This window comes from Rhipicephalus microplus, chromosome X (assembly GCF_043290135.1).
Source record: "Rhipicephalus microplus isolate Deutch F79 chromosome X, USDA_Rmic, whole genome shotgun sequence".
In the NCBI taxonomy this organism is placed as follows: domain Eukaryota; kingdom Metazoa; phylum Arthropoda; class Arachnida; order Ixodida; family Ixodidae; genus Rhipicephalus; species Rhipicephalus microplus.
Window position 1 is genome coordinate 482,532,374 of NC_134710.1, and position 26,999 is coordinate 482,559,372.

A 26,999-nucleotide genomic window follows, 5' to 3' on the forward strand; every position below is an offset into this window, starting at 1 on the left:
ATGGGATTTCACCTGGGCCTCTGAAAGTCACAAGGGGTTTTATTTAGGTATCAAACAAGTGTAGAAGGAGGTCCAATAGCCAAACATTCAATGGCAACCTCCTGCAGTACTCTGCGAAAAAAAATCAGTTGAAGCACCAAAAAGTAGTACACCAAACTTCAAAAAAAGCCAGGTTTGCGCGGTTAGCACAGCACAGTCACAGTGAAAGCTAGAAAAGCTGCTTTTCAGAGCTTTTTCAAAAGCACTCTTTGGGTAGCTACTGCAAGAACACTTGCGTGATACCCACTAGGGCATTATTAATAAACTTTTTGGTAGTAGGCCGGCGTTCGCTATGCTATTTTTCGTCATTCTTTTGAAAAACGTGGTGTCCGCTAAAGATTTGCAAGGAATTTTGCGTCAAGTGTTCATGCAGTGGCTGACAACGTTGAGGAATTAAGGCTAAAGTGGGTATGTGCCACAATTAATAGGGAACAAGAACAAGTGGTCGAGGGGTGGAATGCTCGCTTCCCAATCAAAAGACCAAGATTCTAATCGTTCTGTTGGCGATGGATTTTCTTTTTCTTAGTTTTACCTAAAAAATGTATAGGTTTGGCATTTTTTTAAATCTGGCTTCAGTCGCTACATATTGCTACTGCAATAAAGTACGCGAAGTATGAAGTAAAGAAAAATTTGACAGCAAGCGCATTTATTTGCAGCGCCACCGCACGGGATTAAGAAAAAACCTAAAAGCATAACTTCCGAGATTTTAACGAATAAGAGACGGTGTGCTTTCACTCACCAGCGATTGCAGCCCGCTGGTACACTTAAAAAAAGAAAAAAAAACGTAATATAAATAATCCTCGGTCAGCGGGAAATGGCGAAGGTGCGGAAACAGACAGGTGAACGTGTTGATATATTTGTAGCAGATGACAAAAATGTGCCGTCCACAGTGCTCGTGCGCGAAACTTCTCTCATTCGCTAAAATCTCCGAAGCCATGGTATTACGTTTTCGTTGATTCTCGTGCTTTGGCGCTGCAAATCTATGTGCTTGGTGTCAAGTTTTTCGTTTTTATTTCATATTTCGCGTAATTTTGTAGCAGTATGTAGCCATTGAAGCCTGATATAAAAAAACCAACCAATACACCTGTGCAAGTAAAATTAGGCAAAAGAAAATCTTTCGTCCACAGCTGCAATTCGAATCTGCGTCTTTTGAGGGTGAAGCGAACATTCTACCACTCCACCACTTTGGTGGAGCTGCGCACGGCTTTTAAAACGACGACACATTGCAGACTACCGATCACAGCGCCACAAGCAGATTCACCCAGTTTGGGCTTTAATCTTCGGAGCTCGGTCCGCGCACTCCCCTTGTTCCAGTACACTCTACTTTTATAATGAGTTGTACCATTGGACAGCCCACTCCCTACCCCATTCGCATTGTGCGATGATTGGTTGTTCTTTCTGTGTTTCAAACGCTTTTTAGGTCATATTAATGCGATTGCTTTCCCAGCATCAAGCCTGCCTAAGGCAAGTTTGCCAACAAGTCTCAAGCACCACCGTAGCTCACCCTTACAAAAATTATATATAAGGACTTTTATAAAAATCCCCATATATGGCTACATCAGGAATTCGGCAAATCAGGTTTTATATAGAATCTCCTTATATCGGCCTTATATAACCTGGTAGACCCAATTCCTGATGAGCCATACATGGGTTTTGCTGTATATGGCCATAAATGGCCATCATCTATATATGGCTGTATATCGAAGCATCCATTTAAGGTCCCAAATGGATGCTTTATTAAATGGCCTTATATGGATACCTTAATATATAGCTACTCAGATGATTCATCTGTATGAGTTCAGCTTGTGTCGTCGGCAAATCTTATAGCTGCATAAATCATTTTCCAGCTAGTAATATTGCTGTTTGTTGAAAGGTCTGCATGCCATCACCATCGTCTCCAAAACAAAGGCAATACATACCCCCACAACATTGTTGTACAAATAAGTTATCCTCATTATATCTCAAGTTATTCTCAAGAACTAATCGCTAAAAATGTAACTTGGCAACATATTTAAAGTTTGTGGTGGGCACATGTCACTGTTAGTCCACTTTCCCCTAAGAGATACATTCTTTGTGGTTAAATTTATTGCTTATTTATCGACACTTTTTTATTTATCTATTTATTTATTTACTCAACGCACCAATTGGCATTACAGTGGGGGAAAATTTAAAAAGTAGAATACAAAAATTTACATTGTCAGCCAAACAAATAACCAAAGTCACCGCAATCACAATCTGCAACACAAATACATATACAAATAAAAAATCTAACACACCACAAAAAATGCAACAAACTAATTCTAACATGAAATAAAACAAATAATTTGAGATAGTAGAGGCAATGCTAGAAGGTCCATCCTCTGATTTTTTTTATATAAAATTTTGAAATACGTCATCTTGCATGTGATTTTTCTTATCTTGTACCCATAGTCAGCACGGTCTGAGACGTAGTACGGTGCAAGTAAATATTCTGCTTTATTAATTCCGACTTGACAAAAATAATTAGCCTAAAAGAACCCAACTTGAGTTTCGTGAAGAGATTTTTCACATTGTGTTTATTTAAAACGTTTCTGGCGTGTCAATGAAGCGTCCATAGTGAGTCAAAACAAAATATTGACTTGCTGTTTACGGTATCAACTGCGTGTGCATTGAACAACTTAAATGAGTTGATAATCAACTTTAAGGAGTTTGGTCAAAAGGGATTGGTATGCAGGCTTGTCATGTACAAGTATTGTGACTAGGAATGGCCTATAGCGCGACTGATAAAACTTGTGTCTATAGGTCTCTGTGTGTGTCGCAACGGAGGCTTTTTTAGCTACATTTCTTGCTAACGGGACACAAAAAATGTATTTTGTAAACGTAACCCACATTTCCTGATGTCAATAATGCATCATTATTGTAACAGCACTAAAGAGCTCGTTCCACAGAAATTCCGGCATAGGCATCGGTGGCTCTCAGTGAAAAATCGTCTTGTCTATAACGGAAAATTGAAAGAATGCAAATAAAACAAATATTATAAATTTCAAAGTTTGAGGGACGATCGAAATTATGCAGGCCATTTGCATGGAAAGCGAGTGCTCTACCCCACAGCTATATGCATCTGCTTGGAAACAGAACATGAATAACTTTTTCTAGTTTGAAATGCAAGGAAAGTAACTGCCATGCTTAACACGCATACTTTATACAGCTTTCACAGCAGAACAATTATATCGCAGCAATATTGCATGATACAAGCCTGTATTGTCATCGGGCATCACAACACGTTATTACCAACGTAACTTCGCTGTCTAACGACAGCCAACCATTACAAAAAGCACACACGTTACGGCGCGTATTCGCCTACGACTGTGTAGTGGGTGCATAAAGTTGTAGATCATTTTACACACGTAATATTGAGAAGCATGGTCTGCTGGGCGAGTTGGTAATTCATCTTAACTGAGTTGCGCGAAAAAATTTTAAGTGCAAAAGGAAGACACCTGGACACAGCGTACACTAACAACTGAAACTTTCTTGAAGAAGACAGACATATGTATGCGGTCACGAGAACAGGTGAGGTGAAAAAAAAATGATTAAATGAGCAGACATATAATCATATTCTTTCACCGTGTGGACATCGTGTGGTGTGCGGCACTGCGCTGTCGTGCGGGAAGTAATATATAGGATTCAATAATATAATTGTGGATCAAAAGCTTCTCTAAAGGGACAACCATTCTCTAACCAATCATCACATTGTAGAGAGTGTGGCTGTGCGTCCTTCTTAGATGACACGGTAGTTAAAGCAAGATTCAGGGACACGGTAGCGCGGGAAATCGAAGAGGCGTATTTCATAAACAAAGCTGGTGATTCATGTGTCACGTAACTCTCGGTTATGTTGCTTGCTACTGAGGTAGCTTTTTTGGAAGCGCATCATTTATACATTCTGTCTGCTCATCTAATCATTTTCTTGCACCGTACGTGTTCTCGTAACCATATACATATGTCAGTTTTCTCCAATAAATTTTCAGTTGTCTGTGTGCGCTGTGTCTAAGTGTCTTCCTTTTGTAATTCAATTTTTTTGCCCAAATCAGTTATTACATAATATTTCTCGTTCTTTAAACTATGCAACCCCCTTTTACACAAAATGCAGCCATGTGCGAAACTTTCATTGAGACACTTTCAACATTCTCAATTACACAGTACTATTCTACAATTAAAATTGTTCAAGTAGCATCACACAATAAAAAGTACACACTGAGTGGTTGAATTACGCACAAGAAACAGGGTCAATACTGCCATCACGTTCAACTCTGAAAAACGGAACTTAATGGTCCCCGAGTTTTTTCACACAGTAGCAAGCCCTAATGCCTCAGACCAGTTTATTTGTCGGCTTGCGTAAAACTACGTACAGTGCTCACGGATTAAAACGTGACATCACATTATTTTGTGTAACTATGTATGCAAGTATATGCAGTTCCTCAAGAAAACCACGGGATGTTGCGACATCAGTAACGATAATTTTGCCTGCGATGTACGCATTCCAGTCAAATTCACATTTATATCGCCTGAATCGTAGATGGTGGAAACAAAGTATGGGCCATTCTTAAGTTTTCCCGTTTGATTCGTGAACATTGCACCCTGCATCGAAGAATCAAACTAGCAAAAAAATTTTCACTGTGAGTCCTTATCAAAACACACGTAAATATAAAAACAAGGGGAACGTAGACAAATAAAGACAAATTCAAACGCAAGACAAATTTCAGCGCGGGCTCATAAATCTCATGACACCCTTGGAGCTGGAGATATGGTACTGCTATTTATTTGCAATCATGCAAGCTGTAATTTATCCTTGGTAATTCCTCAAGCGTTAAAATGAGCGAAATAAGACAAAAGTGTATTTACATCAATATATTTATGAAAAGTACAATAGCACGAAACCAATATTTTTCTGGCATAGACTTTTTGTTTGAATAGAGCACTGTCTGGAAGAAGCAAAAAAAAAAGAAAGTGTTGTCGTATCGCTTAAACAAAACAGCCTAATGACGTAACCACGATTAGTATCAAATTATTTACTCAGCAAGCATGAATTGCACTAAGTTTTCTGAGTTATCATATTATTTATGAAGAACGTGCAAAGGTAATGAAATGATGAACTTACCTTAACATTTACCTGATACTTGTCTTTCAAGGAGCCTGTTCATCCTGATAAGCTATTCACACCTTAAAGCCACCACGTCCATTCGTTCTGCTTTAGGAAAAAGTTTTGAAGGAACGCTTGCCCGCAAGCATGGGTGTCCATTTTTTCGCAAGAAAAGACGATCGCCAATTCAGCGGCGTACACACGCACACGCTCATAAAAACACTTTCACGTCCGTCCACAATTTCGCCACGTATAGCGAAGAAGATTGCTGAGAACTGCGTGATTATCTTGTATAAATTGGAGTAGTAGTTGAACACGAATTAAGAGCAAGAGAAATGAAAATTGACAAACTCTATCAGCACTGCACCCCATGACTCCAGCGAGCATAAAAGCCACATTGGAGTGGATGGATACAGTGTATGCAGGCTTGACAATGAAATATACATTACTCCTTGAGATCAATGATTTACGCACTTTTCACTAGAACAAAATCTTCCTGAGCCTACTGGTGAACGGCGTTTCATTTTTTAACAATAATTGGCACAATATTATTACCATACGACTGAATGTTTGGGCAAACTATTTTCTTCGTCGTTACTTCAAATGAGCCACGGCACATTCTTTCCTGCTGTGTCGACCGACTGCTGTAGGCCACGGCAGGGCTGCACGGCACCTACGCGCACTTTTTCGAACGTTTTCTGAAGTTTGTGCCCCTCCGGCGGGCGCCTTTTTTGTATTTTTTTACTGTGCGCACCCCTTGAAACCCTGCCAACAGCTGCAGTGCAGTCAGGTGATTTTTTTTTTGGACAATGAGCCGCAACTTTCTCCCACGGGCCCAAAAAGCTGCAGCTGCAGGAGCTTGCAGACAGGCATTCCGTGGAGCTGAAATCACTGCTTCGTGTACGCTGGCTACCAAGACGCGTTCCAGCCAGATTTTCATCCTATTTCTCAAGCATTTATAATGTTATTACAATATTCAATCAATCATTTTTAATGTATTCAGGAACAACCAATTCGTGATGGCACGCGCAAAAATAAAACAAAATAAGAAACAATACCTTACAGACTGTCCACAGAAAAGCGAATCAATAAAAAGAGCAATAACTAACAGTAAAAAAGAAATCATCGCACAATAGAAACAGCAACTGAAAAAGTAGATATTCATGGAATGGGACTGAAAAATAATGCGGAATATACACAACCGTGCGAAAGGCTTCCTGAAAGATGGAAAAGAGAAGAATCTGTGTATGTGCAAATCTACGTTCGGACAGAGCAGCCATCACTGACAAAAATGTCTGTAGAATATGAAAAACAAAACAAATCAAGAAAGTTCATGTTAGAGAGACTCGGTATTCTGTAAAGGGTAGAGTGCTGGAAGAAGCTGGCAGGTACATGCAACGGGCGTTTCTCTCTGGATAACTTACGCGTAGTTTGAAAATTAGTACAACCGAGAAGGGCAGAATATCTCACCCTGAACTAGCTTGTAAAGAAATAACCGCTCAGCGTGATTTGGTCAGCTGTTAAGTGATGGCAAAGATAATATTCTAGCAGTGTTGAAAGGATTCTAGTGAAACGACAGGGGTAAATGCTCATGAATTTTTTCTAGACTCACTAAATGGCGTTACTGCTGGATTTAGCAAGGCCATTCCAGATAGGATATGCATATGTACTCAAGTTGAGCACGACATATCGTGGTGTACAATTTCTAGAAGGCTGTAGGAGAACCGGATTCTCGAGAAATATTCTGCCAACAGGGAGAAAACGAATGCCTCCAATGGCAACACATTTATTCTAAGCAGAAAAAATCCAACATGCTATCAAAAAAACTCCAAGATCACTGATCTCATGAACCTTACATAACGACAAAGTATTGACAGCATATGGAATTGAAACGTTCAACGTTTTGCGAGATATAACAACAACAACAGCAGCAGCAGCAGCAGCAACAACAACAACAACAACAACAACAACAATAATAATAATAATATTAATAATAATAATAATAATAATAATAATAATAATATTAATAATAATAATATTAATAATAATAATTTAATAATAATAATAATAATACGCTCATATCATTCTCACATCGCCGGAAATATCTTGCCACATTGAAGGAAATGCTAGTGTCTGGGTGCCCATGAATATTTTACGCGAGTGTGTAATTGCGCAGTTTGGTGGCCTTGTACTAGCATACATATTTAATAGGTAAATTCACCACAGTGTTTTTGTGGAAAGGATACGTTCGCAAGCAGTTTTAGTTATTACTGCCTGCACAGAAAAGGGCTGTTTACATGATGTAGAGTTTCGCTTAGGCATCATGCCGGCGGCCCGCAAAAATGTGTCATGCTAATTGTATTCTCGAAGCAATGTTTAAGCAAATCCTAATGATGGCACGTGCACATTAGTGACCTCGACCAAATAATGACATACCCGCGCAAAATAGAAGTTTTGTGAATTCGGCAGCCTACGTTAAATGTTGCTATGAAGCTTCAGCATTTGAATACATGGTACAATAAATGTGTATAATTTGTGAGTCACTTGCACCTTTCTTAACGTGTGTGTGTATGACATGAGATTTATTTGACGCTTGCAAACATTACAAAAATAATTGTTTACTAGTACAATCATAAAATTTCCGATAAATTCGCCATGTGCACAACCAAGAACACTATACGTAGCCAAAGGGAACGCAATATGTATTTTTTGCAATAATTTAGTACAACCTTCATCTTGAATTTAATCATAATAGTGCCTGCAAGTTGTGTTCACGTCTGTCTTTTTTGTTTTTGAAGATACTCCCTTAAACATTGCACTGCGCATGCAACTATTGTAAATGGTTTCTGAAAGCCATCGCAGTTGAGTGGTCAACAGGATTAACTGAAACCCAGTTTTATGAAGGGAGTATATAGCCATCAAAACCTTCAAATAATCAGCAATTTCGTCCACCGATGTTAAAGCAAAAAATGCATTAAAATTACAATTTCTTGCTGCCACTCCAAACAATGCACTAATGTAAACAATATAGGTTGCATGCACTTCGCTTTCACATATTACTATATAGTATTGCTCTAAATGATTAGTGAGGTTTGGGAGCTTCGATTCGTTTTGCGACCTGACAGGATTCTTTCCTTGTAAAACATGTCTGTTCTCGTATACAATATTCACGTTGTAATAATTGCAACTCAATGTTTCAAACCTAAATGCTATGGAAATTTTACAAACTATATTACACAAATGCATGCATAGTTTCAACTATCACATACACAAAGCTGACCTGAAATTTTCCTTTTATGATGGAAACAACATATTTAATTAATACTCTTGTTGCTGTAAAAATGAGCAGGTCACCTTTGTGTACCAACTATTATATATTACAATCTGCATAAAAGTGTGTGATCATGGTGCTTAATATATACGTGGTTCATCCCATATAAGGGAGCACTTCTACATTTAAAGGTCCACTTGATATGTTACATATGGTGTGGCCATGTCTTGTAGGGCCGGATTTTACTTCTTATATGGGCCAATCGCGTCATATATGGCTGTATATAACCCATACATGAAGAGACACTGCCAGATATACATCCATAAATGGTAAATGGAAGCCACATTTGCCGACATATATGCTTACATGTGGCCTCATATGATGACATATATGCTTATGTGGGGCCACATATAACCTATATAAGTGCCATATATGACATTTTTGTAAGGCCAGTGGCAGAATACTGGGCAGGTACCCAGCAAACCCGGGTTTTGAGCCCCACTGCGTTTTTGGTGCTAGGTTTTTTGTAAATTTAACGCGATGTGGTTACGAACACCAGTGGCGGTGGAGAGCTGCACGTGACCAGAGTTGTGATCTCATAACAGCTTTTGCTGTAAAAAGAGCAGCAAAAGCACCAAAGAGAGAAAGCAAACCCAACGTTAGGCAGGATAGTCTGCCTAAACGGGAAAGGTGTACGGCTACAGACTAAACGTCCCGGGTTCCATCCCAGCCGTGGCAGTCGCATTTCTACGAGGGGAAACAGTGAAGGCCCTTGTATTGTACAATGTCCATGCTCCTGAAAGAACATCAGATGGCCAAAAGTTTCGGAGCCCTACAGTCTGGAGTCTCTGATAGCCATATCGTGGTTTTGGCTTATAAAAAACAAGATGTTATTATTGTAACTAGGCAGGATAAAAATAAAGGCAATTCCGCAGGCCTGAGCTGTTTTCAGATGATTACGGGATGAAAAATGTTAAGAATAAATGAAAAAAGGGAAACAAGAAGTCATAAGTGACTTATTCATCGTAAATAATGAGTGTAGTCGTGAGTTACATCAGCCTTTATACGGATCACGCAAAAGAGATGCCTTAATAGCGCGCAATATAAAAAGTATAAATAAGGGTCATTATGAGAGGTTGGCACAAATAACACGCGAATATAATGGTACTAGTAATATCTCCAAAGAAAACTATTTCAAAGGACTCTACGAAAGGCTTCAAACCAATCCTAAGCTTTTTTTTAATTAGCAGAGTATAGATAAAATGATAGCGGTCTTTCAGAAGCTGTATGAAATGCACAAAAAATTACAGATGACGAGTCTAAAGAAACGCAGTTAATTGAGTTCTTTCATTGGGGATTTGTTCCACTGTAATTGGACATTTTAAGGTCCTCTGTTAGCATTGTGCTACTCATGGCATAGGTGGAAATAAGTTCCCGGTATCAAAATGTTGCACCTGATAGACAAAGCCAAAGCAGCTGGTCTGAGATCATCTCGCCTAGCGTGCTTAAGCGTTGTACTGCACCCGTCTGCCCCTTTCTTTTTGTTATGTTAAGCGGTCCGCACGTGCGAGTATCCTGCCTCACGATTAAAAGAAACTGCACACTCTCGAGCAAGTCGTGGTTTCAGAAGAGATGTCCGAAATACCTGGACCGTTTCTTCGACATGTAAGTTATGCAAGTTAAAGGAACATATTATTTACACAGCTAATAATAATGATGTCGCAAAGATCAAAATTTTATTCAGAGGACCACATGGTTTTTGTAAAGACTTCTACTGCACTACACAACTTGCAGAATTTTTCATAACATAGATTGGGAAATAGATTTTGAAGGCCGGACAGATTGCTTCCTTTTATATTTTCGAAAAGCCTTTGACATGGTTACCCACTCGCTTCTTATTGACAAATTTCAGCAGCTAGGTTTACATAGTAATGACGTCAAATAAACTTTAAAGTTTTTGTCGGAGCGCAGAATATGTTTTGTTAGCTGTCGAAAATTGAGATAAGTGAAGATCGCCTGTGGAGTCAAACCGGGCTCTGTTTCAGGACCCATATTATTTTTATCAATATTAACCGTTTAAATTCTGGTATTACAACGTCTTTATGATGATTGCCTTATGACTGCTTGGTGTACCATAAAATATCTTGAAATAAGGACGCGACAGTACTTCATAGAGACATCAGTAGAATACAGAAACGTGTGTTTCAACGCTAAAAGTACATTTATTTGTGTTTAACTAAAAAGCGACAGAATGGATGAATAGTGATCGTATTTATAACAAAATGGCTCCCACAGTTGAAGTATCTAAACTTATGCGTCGCGTTGTATGTTGATTCTTCGTGGACTATGCATATCAATGAGACAGTTGTAAAGCTGGAAGGGCGTTGAACTTTGCTCAATGAAAGTTGAGATGTGGCGAGATGAAACTAAAGCGGAAGGCATTCATTGCATTTGTAAGATTGGAATCAGAACATTCTTCCTGTTATAGGATTAATCGAAAGCAAATGTCTTTTCTGTGGTACAATGTATTCAAAAACAGAACGCCCGATATGTCCTGGGTACGTTTCGCCAAGCAGTGTCACAGCAGTGAAACGAGAATTTAATTGGGAGTTGTTATCCTCACATCGACCAAAGATTAGGCTGAAATTGTTTATTCAGAAATTTCACGACAAGTTTGGTATTACCAAAACACTTACTTAAAGAGTACTCTTTATCATTCTAAAAGGAACGATCACAAGCTTAAAACCTTTTAATGCAAGCCGAAGACAGGCATGTTCGCTACTTCCTTTTTCCCGAAGTGCGTAACAGAATAGAACAAGCCTTCTAAAGAACAAGTAAGTTGTGCAAGTGAAGGATAATTTTTAATAATTGTATATACGTTTTGACCCCCCCCCTCGATGTAATGCGCAAGGCCAATGTGGCGTATTCTTGCATAAAGACTTCAGAATTGTAGGATCATACGATGCTTCGCTAACAAAAGGTTTCGAGCAAGAATAAAAGGGAACGGGGGTAAAAAAGCCACATCTATTAGGTGAAATATGAAGCGATGTGCATAAAGCCTGGAGATTTTTTTAAGGAACTCGCCAATGGGCGGAGATGTTGTCATTGGCGGGGGTATAGTATTCCAGAGGAGGCACGACCAGAAACAGTCTGCTTGTTTTCTCTTGTTTCCATGAATTGAAAGTAAAATAAAAAAGCGATCTTGAGCAAATCTTGCCAGTGAGTATTCGCTAGGTTAACCTAAAAGATGATTAACGGAGGGAGCTCCTTGTTGACTCGTTGGAATAGTATTACGCCTACCTTGTACCTAAAGGTGCTATAGACTTTTAGGTGTTTTCTGGAATGAGAGCGTGCTGTTGTTGCTGCTCGGGGATATGTACTGCTGGTAAGTATTCTAAGAGATTGATGCTCGGTAGTTTAAAGGGATGCGAGGTGTCTGCTGTAGGTATTCCCTGAAAGGTTTGATGCAGTCTAACGAAATAGGTACGGTTGGGTTCTTATTTTAGGACGTAAATGTGAATAAATATCTGAACGAAAAAAAGTGCAGTACTGTGAAGGCAGGGTTGGCTGGAAAAATGAACCCCACGATTTAAATGAAACTTGTATGCACACTCCATCTTTCTTCGCAGGTAATGCAACATGCGAGTGCAAATGTAAATAATGCTCCAGTTAGATTCTGAAAAAAGTAACTTCATAATCTGCTCCAATTTAAGATTACTTTAGGAATTCTAGCGGAATAACATTACTTTCACGTTCTTGATTATGGAAAACAATGAACGCCGCTTATTGAGAGTAATTAGGTATTTATTACAACAGCCCTAAAGCGTGAAGCTTGGCATAATATAATTATTAATTTTAGGTGTAAAGTATGGTAGGCATTTATGATTCCTAATCATTTTTGCTTCATCTCCGTATGGTAAGTATCCTTGAGTGATGAGACAAGTTGGTTGCCTTTCTAAATTATGGAAAGAAATAGGTCGAAACTGTTGCTAGGAGTTCTTGCGGCAATAACAGAGTTGACTGAACAGAGACCATCTAACTTGAAAGGGTTGAAGCCTCACTACAGGCATGTCACCACTCGCACTTCCTGTGTGACAGTAGTGCCTCATTCGGAATGTTGCCAGCGTCCCTCACGGTAGCTTGGTTTAAAAATATTAAGGTACCAAATGGCCTTGCAAGACACCCGCTTAGAAGGTAAATTGGGCGGAGTGGCGTTAAGTAATAGTGGTAGCGCTATGCATCCTCAATAACTACGTGTAGTCATTGACATTGCTAGAAGCCGGCCTCGCGCCATTTTCTTCACAGGGCTATCCTGGCGACCCTTCTAGTGCTGATGGTGGCTGCTACTTTCCTGGACATGTACGCGTCTGATACTACAAAGAAGAACGGTGAGTTGCTACACTAACTAAATTCACTGCAAAACGCTTAGATTTAAAAAGAAACTCATAGCGTTTAATTTAGAGAATAAGCAAATTATTATTCATTCATGTTATTTCATATTCCCTGGATATTAGGTGATTTTTTCAGATAGCTAACATTCGCTGCTTTAGCGTGTTCGGTGCCCTTGTAGAACATTGTAAGTATAGTGCCTTCACTCTTAAACTGGCTGGCTGTAGAAAGCGTACCATTACGTCGTAAAATTAGTTTTCTATACGCTACGGTTTACTTAGTAGGAAAAGTGCTCTGTGCTGTCACAGTTATTTACTGTTCAGCAGGACTGGTCCTGCTTATGTAAAAAGGAAGATAAAAATTGGAACAATAGGCAGGGATCTTCACCTGTATAGGACAACCGCTTTGCTGCTATGTGCCAAATATAGCACCAGGATATCCGTGTTTTCTTTCCTTTAGGCTACAGCCAGAATATATGTCTTTTTAATAATAAATGTGGCGGAATTTCATTATACTATGTCTGGCATACGTATACCATGTAAAGCCAAGGCATGTGACTCTATTTCGTGAACCTGCGATTACACCTTCATTCGTATACCGAATAACATTATAATAGATGACCGATGTTCCACTCCGTTCAAAAAGAGAATAAGTCAGTGGAACAGTATGCACAGTTCAAACACCGCCAGCTTACATTGCAGGTAACAACAAGAAGAAATTTTTCTTTTTGCTAACCGCAAACAGTCCTTCCAGCTTAAGGTGAAACAGAGCAGTGTCATTCGAAACGATTTCTCACTCTGTGCTGCAACACTCCGTCCTTTAATAAAAACATTTAGCCACAACCAAGGTTTGAGTAATAAAAAACTCCCTTTCCTGTATTTTTTCACTTAGTAGCACGACAGACAACTTAGAAAACTCTCCGCGTGCAATTTTCGAACTTTCAACATTGTTACGAATTCGATCAATGAAAGCCAATTAAATGCAGTAGATTGTTTTATTATACGAACAAGATTTTTTGCAAAATAAAGTGATTCTCTATTGAACGCTGAAGGCAAAGATTACGTCGACGTTGATTGATGAAATAGCCATCTATAAACCTTGTAGTGCAACATTTGTGCCAAAGAAGTGCCAAAATGCGACCGCCAACACCAGTAGCAGCAGAGCGACTGTAGCGGGAGCCACAGCAGCAACCACAGCCATTGAACAACTTTCTGTTACCTCGGAGGCAAGAAATCTGTTTGCTTAGTTCATGTTGCCTTCACCAGATTGCACCACCTGTTCGGCCTCACCAGCTGAAAAGTGCACCCTTGAACTATTCGCGCCATTGCCCATAAGAACGCCAGGTGACTCAACTTTCTGCAAAACAAACAGAAGCTGAGAAGTAACATATTATTACGTCTCTTTCTGCGCATACAACTTTTTCATTTACAGATACTTTGATTACTAGTGAAGAATTGTAGCCGGACGTTCTCACGTGATTGGGTTAATTTTGCAAATGTGCCACTTGTGGCGCACATCGTGTGGTATATTTGGCCTGTAAATTGTCATTTACCTTTAATGTCACTTTACACATAAATGACGTCGCGATGAATGCGACAGCAGAAAGTGAGACTTCACACAAACGTCGGCTGGAAATATTGACTCTTAAAGTGCACATAAAACGAGCGCGAACAAGCAACTGTCAACACTCTCGCGTTCGAGGTAGCAGCTTCTTGTCAGAGATTTCGTTGAGCCACCGCTTTCCGCACCATCAACGTTGATTCCCCTTGGCGTACTTGTCGTTTTTTCACTGCTTCTCGCACCTTACGTTCGTTTTCATTAATGGCTGAAAAAGAATGTTCCATGGTTTTTATCACCATCGTCATAATGTAAGTGGGCACTTTTCATGTGTTGTGCATGTGCAAACGAGCTAATTCTTCATCATCATTAGCGTCATCGTCTTCATCATATCTTATAGTGGTTACAACGGACAACACACAGAAAGCACAGGTATACACGAAAAGAAAGCACTGGTAAACACATTCATTATTTTGTGCAAAAGAATAAACCCTAAACCCACAGGATAAGAATGTAGCAGGCAACACCAATCAGGAAAAAAAACTGAGTGGGGCAGAGCCAAATAAAACTATTAGGTTGGAAAATATCAAGAAAGACGAGAGTGGGCTAACATAATGTTTTTCCCAAAATGCTTCATTACATCCCAAACGTAATCTAGTGGGCCTGATTCAAAATAATCTCGGATATTATCTTACTCACATGGTAGTTTTTACGAACGCAACGCAAAATCTTCAGAACGTCGGAGTGGCTTTTTCTTTTCTTGTCAGCTTAAACGATCTTTTACACTCCAACTGCCGCATTTCACTTCAATTTTTCTCATGGAATTCTTGGCAATTGCATTCGCTGTTAGAAATTCAATTCTCAACAATGAAAAGTTATTATTATTTCAGATGCCTTGTCTGTGCACTATTATTGCCTAACAAGCAATCACGTCTTCTACTGATATTTTGGACCCTCGTACCACGAATCCTATCAAAAGCTTGGTTTCTTTGGATCATCAGTCATGTAAGAATTTCGCTAACTCAATCGGCTCACTGGCTTGCTACAGCGTCTCTAAATGGCCTGGTTTTACTTGTAGCTGCACACCCCTATTGCAAAAATCAGTGCCACTGGGTACCAGCATCCAGTGTCATGCGTGAATATGGGCCCACTATAGCGCTAGTGGGTACTGGGACGCTAGAGCGGCAGCGTCCCAGTACTATGCGCGAAAGGGCTTCCCAGGGATAAAACCGGGGCGCCCATTAGCCATGAATAAATAAATATATAAGTAAAATAACGCGCATTCATGAAGAAACAAAAAAATAAAAATTAAAAAAAGAAAACACTGTTCGAACGTATTTGAACCTGCTACCTTATGACCTCATTCCGAGTACGCTACCCACTACGCCACGCCAGATTGTGCTTATCGATTGTAAAACGACTATTTATCCAAAGAACGCGCCGTTCAACTTCATGTTAACAAGTCGCACAGTCAAGACTGACACGATATTCTTTTCCAAATAACAATCGTGGCTGCATGGCCTAGTGGTTATGGCTGTTGCCTCCGAACTGTGTTTCCAAATAACAATTGCGTCGTGATTCGACAGTGACCAACGGCTTCCGGGCACCGAATAAAGAGCAGATATTAGCACGAGCGCAAAGTTTTTTAAAATAATATACATCTTCACTTTGAAAAATCTTAAAGTGACTGGAGGAGCAACACAGATTGTCAGCTGTTGCTGCCGATAGTCTTTTTTTTCCTTTGATAGTCGTTTCTAGCACTTGCTTCTGGTCTACAAGTACAGATAATTTACATGTCTTGTTTGGTAGATATCGACACACACGAGTGAATATTGAGTATTCCTTTAGCGCCCGACGATGTAGCAGTACACATCTGGCGTGCCAGATTACATATTTGCAGTTATATCGATACCTGCAACTAAAGAACCGCCCAAGACATGACTAATGCTGTTCGCTGAAAAAGTATGCCAGTATGTTAGTTTACCAAGGCGTACCGAATTGCCAACTCAAAATTGCGTGTTCTTACGTACGAGTCAGAGAAGTACCGGCTCCTGCGCTCAGAATGAAGCTTTCGGTGACAGCCTACGTTGCTGAAAGTGCTAGAGCCAAGGCATGTAAAGCCAAGGCATGTGACTCTATTTCGTGAGCCTGCGATTACACCTTCATTCGTATACCGATTAACATTATAATAGATGACCGATGTTCCACTTCGTTCAAAAAGAGAATAAGTCAGTGGAACAGTATGCACAGTTCAAACACCGCCAGCTTACTTTGCAGGTAATAACAAGGAGAAATTTTCCTTGTTGCTAACCGCAAACAGTCCTTCCAGTTTAAGGTGAAACAGAGCAGTGTCATTCGAAACGATTTCTTACTCTGTGCTGCAGCACTCTGTCCTTTAATAAAAAAATTTAGCCACAACCAAGGCCGTACTCGATCGATCGTCGCCGCTCCTTGTGCGGGCACCAAACATGAGAATAAATGGTCAGTTTAGGCTTAGAGATGTCCAAACTATACTTTACAGTCATTCTTACACTTTAGAATTGTGCCTACACAAAGTAAAAAGCGCCGGCAGCAGGTACACGGACGCGGGCGGCACGATAGGCCTCGCTAGGACGGGGAACTGGGTAAGGCTGCTTGTGAAGCAGCTGAGTTTCGATGCTTGAAGTTTCTGCATTTGAGCTTCGCAATATTTCTGTTACCTAAACTGTACCTGAATTAAGTGGAAGGTCAATCAATGCCATATATGCATTTACGGATTGGCGATGGCGAGCGACAGCCGTTTTTCTGGCCTCCTCTGGCAGTAAACAGTTGGCGTGCCAGTGTACAGATATAGGCAGTTATATCAATACCGACCAATAAAAAACACCCATAGAAATACCAACGCAATTTGCTGAAAACGCATGCCAGGGAGTCAGTTCAAGAAGGCGTACTAAATTACCAACTGAAAATTGCGTGTTGTTACGTATCAGTAGTACAGGTACCGGTTAAGTGCGGCCGGCAGCTTTCGGTGACAGCCTGCGTAGCTAAAAGCGCGACGTTTGATCGTCAGCGCTCCTTGTGCGAACATCGACACAAGACAAAATAGGTGATTGAGGTTCATAGATGTGTACACTGTACTTTACAGTTATTCTTACTCTTTAAAGCCGTGTGTACAAGAAGCAAGAAGCGCCAGTGACATATATACCAACGCGGCTGGCATGACAGGTTTAATGCTCGCTGGGCCAAGGCACTGGGTAAGACCGCTTACGTATGCTCGGTATCTGTTAGGGTAGCATCTCTCCCTGCCGTCAAATCAAGCGTTTTATATTGAACGACACCGAAACAAACCATGGCACACGCTACAATAACATGCACGCTGCAGCTGCGCTGGTAGAAACAGAGCGTGCTCCAGTATTCACCAGCGCTTGCCAGTGAAAATTCCAGCACTTCGCAGTGTGCACCAGCATCACAGCGGTTGAGCCATGCCCCTACAAGTGCGACACAGCTTTTTCGCAGTGCGCCCAGCGAAGGGCCTGGGATTACAAGCGCGTACCAGCGTCTCCAGTGTGTACTAGTGCCTAAAAACGTACTTGCAACGCGCTGTTTTTGCAATAGTGACTTTTTATAATATCGTAGAAGGATTAAACTGTCTGTTGTATGAAAAACAATCAAACAACATTCATACAATCTGAGGAGTTCAGGAACACGCAGTTTCCGTGGGACACCGCTAAAAACCTTTCCCGTCAATTTTAAACAATACCAAACGACTTTACCATCATGCTTCAAGCCTCACAAGCTTTCGCTTAGGAGTTCCCCAGTGTAACTCTTATCTTCACACATCTGGCTTTTTGTTAACTAACCTATGTGCAGTTTCCAATGAACAGGAAACAATAGAACGTTTTCTTTTTTTTACGCCGCTGTTTTGCCTCATTCTACCGGAAGTTTCACGAAAGGGCGGTTGGTATGCTGGGGTTGGCATTTACTTCATCTAAACTGCTATCGGCTCGAGCCAGTAAAATTGGGTATGGGCCACAGTGCTGTGCTGTCTGCGCTGCATAATTCGCTAAGGCAACAGGAAGGAAGCGTCGCTAGTGGTACCACTTGGTCGATATCATTCCTTTTCTCCCTTTTTTTCTATACATTCTTTAAAATTGGAGTGACGCTTTCTCCATTTAGGGAGGAACGGCGATGTCCACAATGTTCGTCTTTAAATAGAGAAACGTTGCTCCCTCATCCACGGAGAAACGTGTTCCTCCCTATCAAAATCAACATGGCTGACCCCAGGTTAGCGAAGTGAGTAGGCTTAGCAAATGCATCGATTCTCGACTGATAAGGAGTGCATGGCACTGAAAGTTACAAACTACGGTCCCGGTGAGCTTGATATTGAACGAAATGATTATAAAAACATGCACATGCACCTGTAGTGATGAAAACTTCGCAAAAGAGAATGAAGGAGCAAGTAGGTTTCGTTCAGCCAGTGAGGTGACGTTCACTCTGAATGACACGGATACTAAAAAGTCCTCACTCAAAGAGTGCATGCTAGGCTTGCAGTATTTATTTCTCGCAGATTCACATAGTGTAGCGATGTTATCTATGCGTTTACTGGGCCGCAGGTCACGAGATGTGCTTCCAAACCGTAAACTCGATACAGCGAAACCATTCCGACTCAGTAGTGCAGCTTTGATAGATAGAAGTTCAACGTTATATAAGTAGCTGTAGGTGTGAGAGCTTCATAGTCGTGAAGTAGGTGGTAGCTGGCGCCATCTAGAGTGACTGAACGGTACTAAAAAAACGTTGCCTGCAGCGACGTACGTTGTCATACTCACCATCACGGCCAGCCCCTTGCGAATAATTTACAACTCAACCCATTCAGGATTACTCACTGACACCGGACGACTATTATATGCTGATGCAATGCATATACCTACACATGCACGCATGGTACGCATATAGAGTGAACTTAATCAACAAGAGCACAATGCATTATTAAACAGAGCGGCACACACTTCGACGTTTTTACTCACACCCTGCTACAAAACGCACAAGTTTATATAGCAATGAATTTCGACTGACCTTAGTGACACAGGTTACAAGTAAGTTTTTGTACACTTTTTTACGTTTTCTGGCAACACCACAACATGCGCACACGTAAATATGTTGTATCTGATGCTTAGACACACGAAACTTTATAACGGTTGCACAATAATGAACAGAATAATTACTAGAGCTTATCTTGTTTTAGCGAACACGATTACTTCAGGCCATGCATGGAATGCCCATAGTATTCCAAACGCTGTGCCATCTCTCGACCACTGCCACAGTCAATATTTTTTTCTTGAATCCTCCGAAAACGAAAACGCTTGCCGCGCACTATATGAATATCGGAGGTCCCGTCTTTTTTTATTCTTCCACTTGTTACTCGGAGAGGGCGCAGAATGCAAAGCAGACTTAGTTGATTGATATGTGATGTTTAACGTTCCAAAAGCACCATATGATTATGAGAGATGCCGTAGTAGAGGGCTCCGGAAATTTCGACCACCTGGGGTTCTTTAACGTGCCCGTGCCCCAAATCTGAGTACACGGGCCTACAACAGTTCCGCCTCCATCGGAAATGCAGCCGCCGCAGCCGGGATTCGAACCCGCGACGTGCGGGTCAGCAGTCGAGTACCTTAGCCACTAGACCACCGCGGCGGGGCAAACCAGACTTAGTCTCCGTCGTGGTAGGTGTTGTGTGGTCGCGTCGACTTCGTTTAGTTGTTTCGTGTTAACGTTTGCTTATATTTTTTTACGTTCTTACCTCAAATGTGACCGTTAGCAATGGATACAGTACACCGCTAGCCCTTCCATTACAATGTTTTTGATGCGGTAACGACCGTTCTAGCAGTGTATACGTACGTTAAAACGCGGGTCTTGCGAGAGAAATAAGCGATGACCTCGCATCCGACGGTATGTTTTCGTGAGCGATGGCAGTGGCTGTTGGCGTCGCGGCAGCTCTATTACTTGAGTGGAGGAACTAGCGCTGCAGTGCGCAAATTTACTATAACGTTATAGCATGCTGTGCCCATATACTTTTCTGCTTCAGATGCCTCTCGCGATTTGCCTCGCGCGTCAATTTTCAGTCATATTGCTTGCCACAATTTCGTTGTTAGCGCTGTGACTGTGGTGGTTACTGTTACTCTGGATTTGGATTACTCTTTTCACATAGGTGAATGAGTGTTAGTACTTACCTGCTGTGCACAGCTGTTACTAGAAGTTCATTTTGTGTTGCGTTTATCACGACAGAGGAGAATCATGGACGAGAAAGGCATACTGCACGCGTGCATACTTCCGTCTTACATATCAGTGCCGGCATGGGCAGTTGGAAACGCACGGGATTGTGACTTTGGTTTAATTGACAAAATTCATTTTTACTTTTCTCAAAAGTGTAGCTATGATGATGCTTAAAACGTTTCTAATGGTCGTAACCCATTCTGGCGAATAAACGCTTGGTGAAACTTCGCAGCCTGTTCTTCTTTGTGCTTTCACCTGCCGTTGTAGCATGGCCTGATTGGGTGTCGTGTGACTATGCTGGAGGACGGCGGTTTTACTTCCGGCCACGGCAGCCGTATTCGAAAGGAGGTAAACTGCAAAGAACATCCATATGGCTGTAGCGGCAAATATTTCTATCAATTGTATATGATCGTGCGTTCACGCATGGACTGTACAGTGGTATCAGGTTTTCTAGAGTGTTGCAAAAATTAAGTGTGATGCCTTTTATGCACCTCATTGAATTCATAAGTGCTCTTGGTGCCGTGCGCAACTAAAAATGCTTGGGCTTACCAAGTATGTCGACAGCAAAAAAAAATCATTATTTGTGTACAGTCGAAGTTAATCGATAAAGCAAGACTGCTTGGGAAGCAGAGCTCCTTGTATTCGTGACAAATTGGTAGTATGAAACAACACGAGACACACACGAAAGTGTGCGAAACATCGTGCGAGTGCCTGGCGATAAAAAAAGAGAGGCTTTTACTTTACACCAATAAAAACAAAACGTCAATCTCGCATTGCTTGCATCAATCATAGGTAAAAGCAAGCGCTCGATACTGGTCGTGGCTGGCTAGGCTCAGCGTGCGCATGCACGCGCGCAAGACCTCCGTGATTGAGGAGAAACTTGAACACTGAAGGAGGAGCGTTACTTGTTTCGTCCTTGCCGCGAGAGGGCGCGACGGGTAAAGCGCCCGAAAGGGAGGAAGTCGCTGGGCCGAAGGAGGAACGGAGCCCGTTTCTCCATTCTCGCTCCCTTTTTTTATAGTGTAGGTTCATCCCTGACTTCTCGAATTATTTTGCCCTTTCCACTTTTTTGTTTTTTATGTTTCGCCCTTTTCAGTTTTTTGATGTGACCGAGCATTTGTAAATTTTTTGTAAGGTACACTGTGCCCAATTTCCCTTGTGGGTGTGAACCAAGTTCTTTTAGGCGACAAAACGAAATGGTATAGCTACCTCTACTCACTTACGCGGCCGAAACAATCTATAGCTACACAAAGTGACCTTCGCGCAGTGTAAATAAAAATGCAGGAAATGGAAGATAGAAGGTTGCGATGCGAAAATCAGTGAGCAGGTGATATGTCGAGTAAACGTTTCGAGAACCGGTCTTGTCTTCCTAGAGTCCTGAACAGAACTGATTTATTTAGATATAGCGTGTCTATAGATCGTACACTCTCCCCCATCCTAACAAAAAGGGGTAGAGGGCAACACTGAATACGCTGGTGTCAGAGAGCACTGGGGTGGGTGGGGTCATGGAGGATCCTCCATGGGTGGGGTGGCGGAGGGTGGTTGTTGCTAAGATGAATTGCATACGTGAAGAGGGAACAGGTTTTTCGTCGATAAAAAACAAGGAAGCGATTGGGACGATTGATGTAAGCGTGTCACTGAATCACATTTCACTGATGTTAAAATTGATACACTTGAAACTTCTAGATGGAGGGCTCCACTCGCATTGGCTTCGTTGTCTATGCACCATACTGAATGTATTTGAGAGCCCCTTCAGAATCGTTTACCAACTGGACCTGTTTGAGGTAGAGAAGGAATGAGCGTTTCTACACTCCCAGAGCATCTGCGCAAGTGTCGTCGTGTGTTCATACGAGTGAGGGGCACGTATCACAGGGGTACGCGCAGGGATAGAAAAAGTGAAACTTGGCGAAGTTTGGGTACGTTTAAATTTGGAATTAGCATCGGCTTATCGCCTTCCGTCTCTGAATTTTGATATGTGGAGGTAGATAAATGCGGCGTTCAAGGTAGAGTGTTTGTGGTGTCGTTGAACGTAATTGGTGCATCCCGATTGGTCTCTGCGAGATGAGGTTGCCAACTATGCGAGATGAGGTTGCCCTGTGGCGGCACGGTCAGTAAGTGCGTGCGCTCCGTCCTGGGCTATTTCCTTAAGGTTTAACGGCGCACCCGCCACTTGGCCACAATGGGTGGAGAATCAGATGGCAGTGTGGTGCTACAGATTACTCGGTTTCGCGCAGCGGAGAATGCGTTACACCTGGTCGGCGGCAAATTCATTTTCTAAGGCATTAATGGGTAGTCTGGAGTCGCAATAATACCTTCTTGCTTGCTGTCGAGCATACCTGTGCCTAAAGCTACTTGCTCGGCTACTTCAGGGGTCCGGGTAAGGATCGTGGCGGGGTTAAGAATCAGCTGCGCGGATGAGATCGCGACTGCGGCCAGGGCTTGTTTGTTGTGATAGGTAGGGGCCTCCATGAACTAGATGGCGTCCGCTTTCACGTCTAGGCGCTTGAGAATGGCTGTCGCCCGTGCAAGGCGCCTGCCTGTGTTGTATTCGGGGTACGCGTTTCGCGGAATGGGAGTTAGCATGATAATGCCGCGGAGAATCAGCGTTAACTCTGTGGGATTTCTCGCTTTCTAGGAGAAGAAGCCGAGCTTGCGCGGAATATGGCGGCCCGCCTTGAGGGTCGTGAGTCGGGTCATTAGCGATCGTCCCTGAGCATCGCTGATCTATTCTAGCGTGTTATGTAAGCCAATCTCGTGCAGCGTTTACGTAAGAATGGTGATAGGGAGCCAGAGGGCTCGTTTGACTACCTTTTGAATAAGGTTATCAAGTTTATCACAATCAACAGGAAGGCAATCATGTATGACAGTGGTGTAGGTAAAGTGGCACAAAACAAAAGCATCCATGAGACGCAGTAGGTTGTCTTATATGAGGCCATTGTGCGGTTTTGCCACTCTATGTATGTGTCGCATCGCGTTCGCAGTCTTAGTTCTGAGCTTCTGTACCGTTTCGGTGTTGGTTCCGCTGGACTCAACGATCAAGCTGAGGACCCTGATAGTGTCAACCCTGGAACTGTACGACCATCTTTTGTGTGGAGGGTGATGTAGCATTCGACCTGAGGTTGTCCCTTTTAGGTTTGACACGCTGGCGTTTGGGCAAGTTTATCAACAGCTCCGACTTTGCGTGGAGCATTTGAGACAGGTGTGTTCGAGGTGATACCTTGTGGATTTGATGGCCTACTGCAAGGTGGACACAATGAAGCCATCCGACCCTGTGGAGCACCTTAATTATGCATCATCTCCATAGACGGTGTGGTTTAGCTTGTTGATTTTCGAGAGTGTTTTCGCTAAGCCCTATCATCACGAAGTTGAAGATCATCGGTGACAAGATGGGTTCAAGAGGGGTACTCACAGTCCAAACTCCAGTTCTTCCGACTCCAGGTCTTTCACGCGAAGGAAAGCTCTGTGTCAAGTTAGGAAGGAGTGGACAAAGTAGCAGAGCCGATGTCTCAGGCCGAGGTCCGCCTGAGATGAGACATCAAGATGGATGAGTACGCTACATTATAGAAATCTTTTCTAAATCAAGGCCGAGTATTGCACGAGTGTCCCGAGCATTTTCTAATGAAGAATTTGGTGCATTTAGAAGTAAAAGGGTGTCTTCAGTTGATAGTCCTCGGAGGAAGCCAGTCATGTAACGCCGGAGTCAGTCGTAATCTTCAAGCTATCAACTGACCCTGTTGAGGAAGACGTGCTCAGCTATCTTGCTCACGCATGACTTGAAGGATATGTGGCGTAGGTGATCTAGACTTGGCGTTTTGCCCTGTTGAGGATTGAGGGTCCTGTAGGAAGTTTCCAAGCATTGGGTAGATAACCCTTTTTTCATATTTTGTTGATTATGTAGGTGGGGTGAGTGAAGAAAAGATCGTCCAGCTTGCGTAAGAGCTTCTTCATGATGCCCCGTCGGGGTCAGGGGTGGAGAAGTCATTGATCTCGTGGGGAGCTTGGCACACCTCTTTGGTGAAAAAATCGGCATCTAATTGGTTGTTGTAGTGAACCCAATATTCGGGGTGAGGGGTCACAAGGCCTTTGGGGAGCGGGAGATATTTTCGTGAGGGGTTCTCGACCACGTTCTCCGGTGGTACGGTTCGTTTGGCTTGATCGAGTATCTTCGCGATCAAATGACGCTATTTTGTGTGGTTGTAGGCTTAATTGTGCTGTCCTTGAGGAACGACCCTGTATATTTTCTGCCTTATGTGAACCGGAAGTTTGCCTGAACTGCGTAGAGTTGGCGTTCGTCTCTGTTCTGTCTTGCTACGTTAAACTGCTGTGCTACTGCTTTCGGTCATTTTTTTGCCATGTCTGCGTGCTGACTGTTTGATCTATAATTTGGAGCCTATCCTGTTTTGACAACGTGTTAAGAACATTCGATTATGTAGAAAACATTTGCACTACTTCCGGTGAAACTAGATTTTATATGCTGGACATAATCACTCACGGTGCTTTCAACTTTTACGTCATCTTGAAGGTGTTTGAAGATGCCCTGAACAAGATCTACATTGAAGTGTGTGAACTGGATGCAAAAACAACGCTAGGTAAAATGACTCCAGTATCACAACCAAACGAAGTGCCACCATTTATAACTAAATACTCAAGTGCACTCCAAGACATCACTAATGTCCTTCGTTAGTGTTATACAGTACTGGCAAGCAACCAGCGCCTAATAAAACGCTTCCCCGGGCACCAATTGTTGTGTGTCGCCGTAGTAGTAGTTTAAGCGTTTTAGTACACGGAAAATGAACCAGTAATCTACTGCCCAAGTAACACCTCTTTCCCGTCAAAAAGACTTGCAAAATTCACTAGATGACGTAGTAGCTTAAAGCACCAAGAGTGATTTTTTGAATAATGTATTACCTAGCTTCACCTGTACTAGTGATAACCTTATCTACATGATCGAATGTTCATATTTCATAAAGGATACATGTGCGAAACATGCCAGCCTGTTAGATCAAACGATCGTCGCGCGGACACGACAACTAACTTTTTAAACCAGTGGTACAGCGTTTTGACGCGGCAGGAAACAACTTCAATGATATCATGCTCGACATACTTAAGTCAACATTTTCGTGCGAAACAGACAGAAAACACACAGTCGTACGTATTCACAAGTGCAAAACACTGAAACGAGTAGGTGTAAACGTTTCCACTGGAGCTGTTGAATCCATTCGGTATGGAAACCTAGGCGACCTAATCCTTCCAGCTAGGAACTTCAAACCTATCATTCTTTATTATGTACTGATGGACTTGTTGCTGAGCCATGAATTTTCGATGATGCTGTGCACCGAAGCAAACGAACACATACACATAAAGGACGCAAACACACTTTTTTTCGTCCTTCATTGTGTCTGTGTCCTCTGTATGTGTGTGTTCGTTTTTTCCCTCTACTGCTTCATCAAAAAACTACCATTGTTAACTTCTGACAACCGTGAATCAGCGACACCTGTGCACCCTCACGTCCCCACCACTCGGCTATTTTCTTTTTATTCTCGTAAAATGGGTTCCCTCTTCACTCATACGCCCCGCCGTGGTGGTTTAGGGGCTAAGGGTACTCGGCTGCTGACCCGCATGTCGCGAGATCGAATCCTGGCTGCAGCGGCTGCATTTCCGATGGAGGCAGAAATGTTGTCGGCCCGTGTGCTCTGATTTGGGTGCATGCTAAAGAACGCCAGGCAGTCGAAATTTCTGGAGTCCTCCACTACGGCGTCTCCCATAACCACATGGTGGTTTTGGGACGTTAAACCCCACATATCAATCTATGAATCTTCCCTCATACAATTCATCACAGCACCAACCACCCCCTTCCACCAACGCGCTTTCTGAAACCAACGCATACGAGGTCGCCCCCTCACCCTTTTTGTTAGGATGTACGATATTGCACGAAGCCTAGAGGAGCTAGCGCTCAAGTGATCAGTACCGTTCTACCATCGAGGAAGACAAATCCGCTAGCCGTAACGTCGGTTAGACATATATGGATTTTATCTTCATGCTGTGTATAACTTCCAGGTAAAGCTTGTGAAGTAAGCACAAGGAATATAATTGTTGCCTCTCAGCACTTGAGCCCTTGAGTGTGGTGACAACGTTCTGTATATCTGTGAGAAGCACGCATCCAAACTCCACTGCGGCAATCTTTAAATCCCGCAATTTACGTCATCTTGCGGGTAATAGCGAACTTGCCTCAACACCTCCGAGCCCTCCGTAGCACCAGTGACAAACGCTGTACGTAAATGGATTGCCATTATCAGGCTCCTTCGGCTACACTTCGCATAAGGCATCGCAGTATTGTTTGATGCAGCTCGATTTGGAGCGAGGGGCTGATGATTCGCA

The 26,999-nt window shown here is 42.2% G+C and overlaps 1 protein-coding gene across 3 annotated transcripts in view; it reads left to right on the plus strand.

Moving 5' to 3' along the window:
- LOC119160789 (O-acyltransferase like protein) overlaps positions 1 to 26,999 on the plus strand; it is a 625,262-nt gene that overhangs the window by 371,874 nt on the left and 226,389 nt on the right. For all 3 annotated transcript variants that reach the window (XR_005108333.2, XM_037413024.2, XM_075880874.1), the window contains exon 5: positions 12,732 to 12,814. Coding sequence is in view for 2 of the 3 variants with exons in the window: in XM_037413024.2 (XP_037268921.1) it covers positions 12,732 to 12,814 (83 nt within the window). In the remaining variant the exon portion in view is untranslated. The remainder of the gene's footprint in view (positions 1 to 12,731; positions 12,815 to 26,999) is intronic.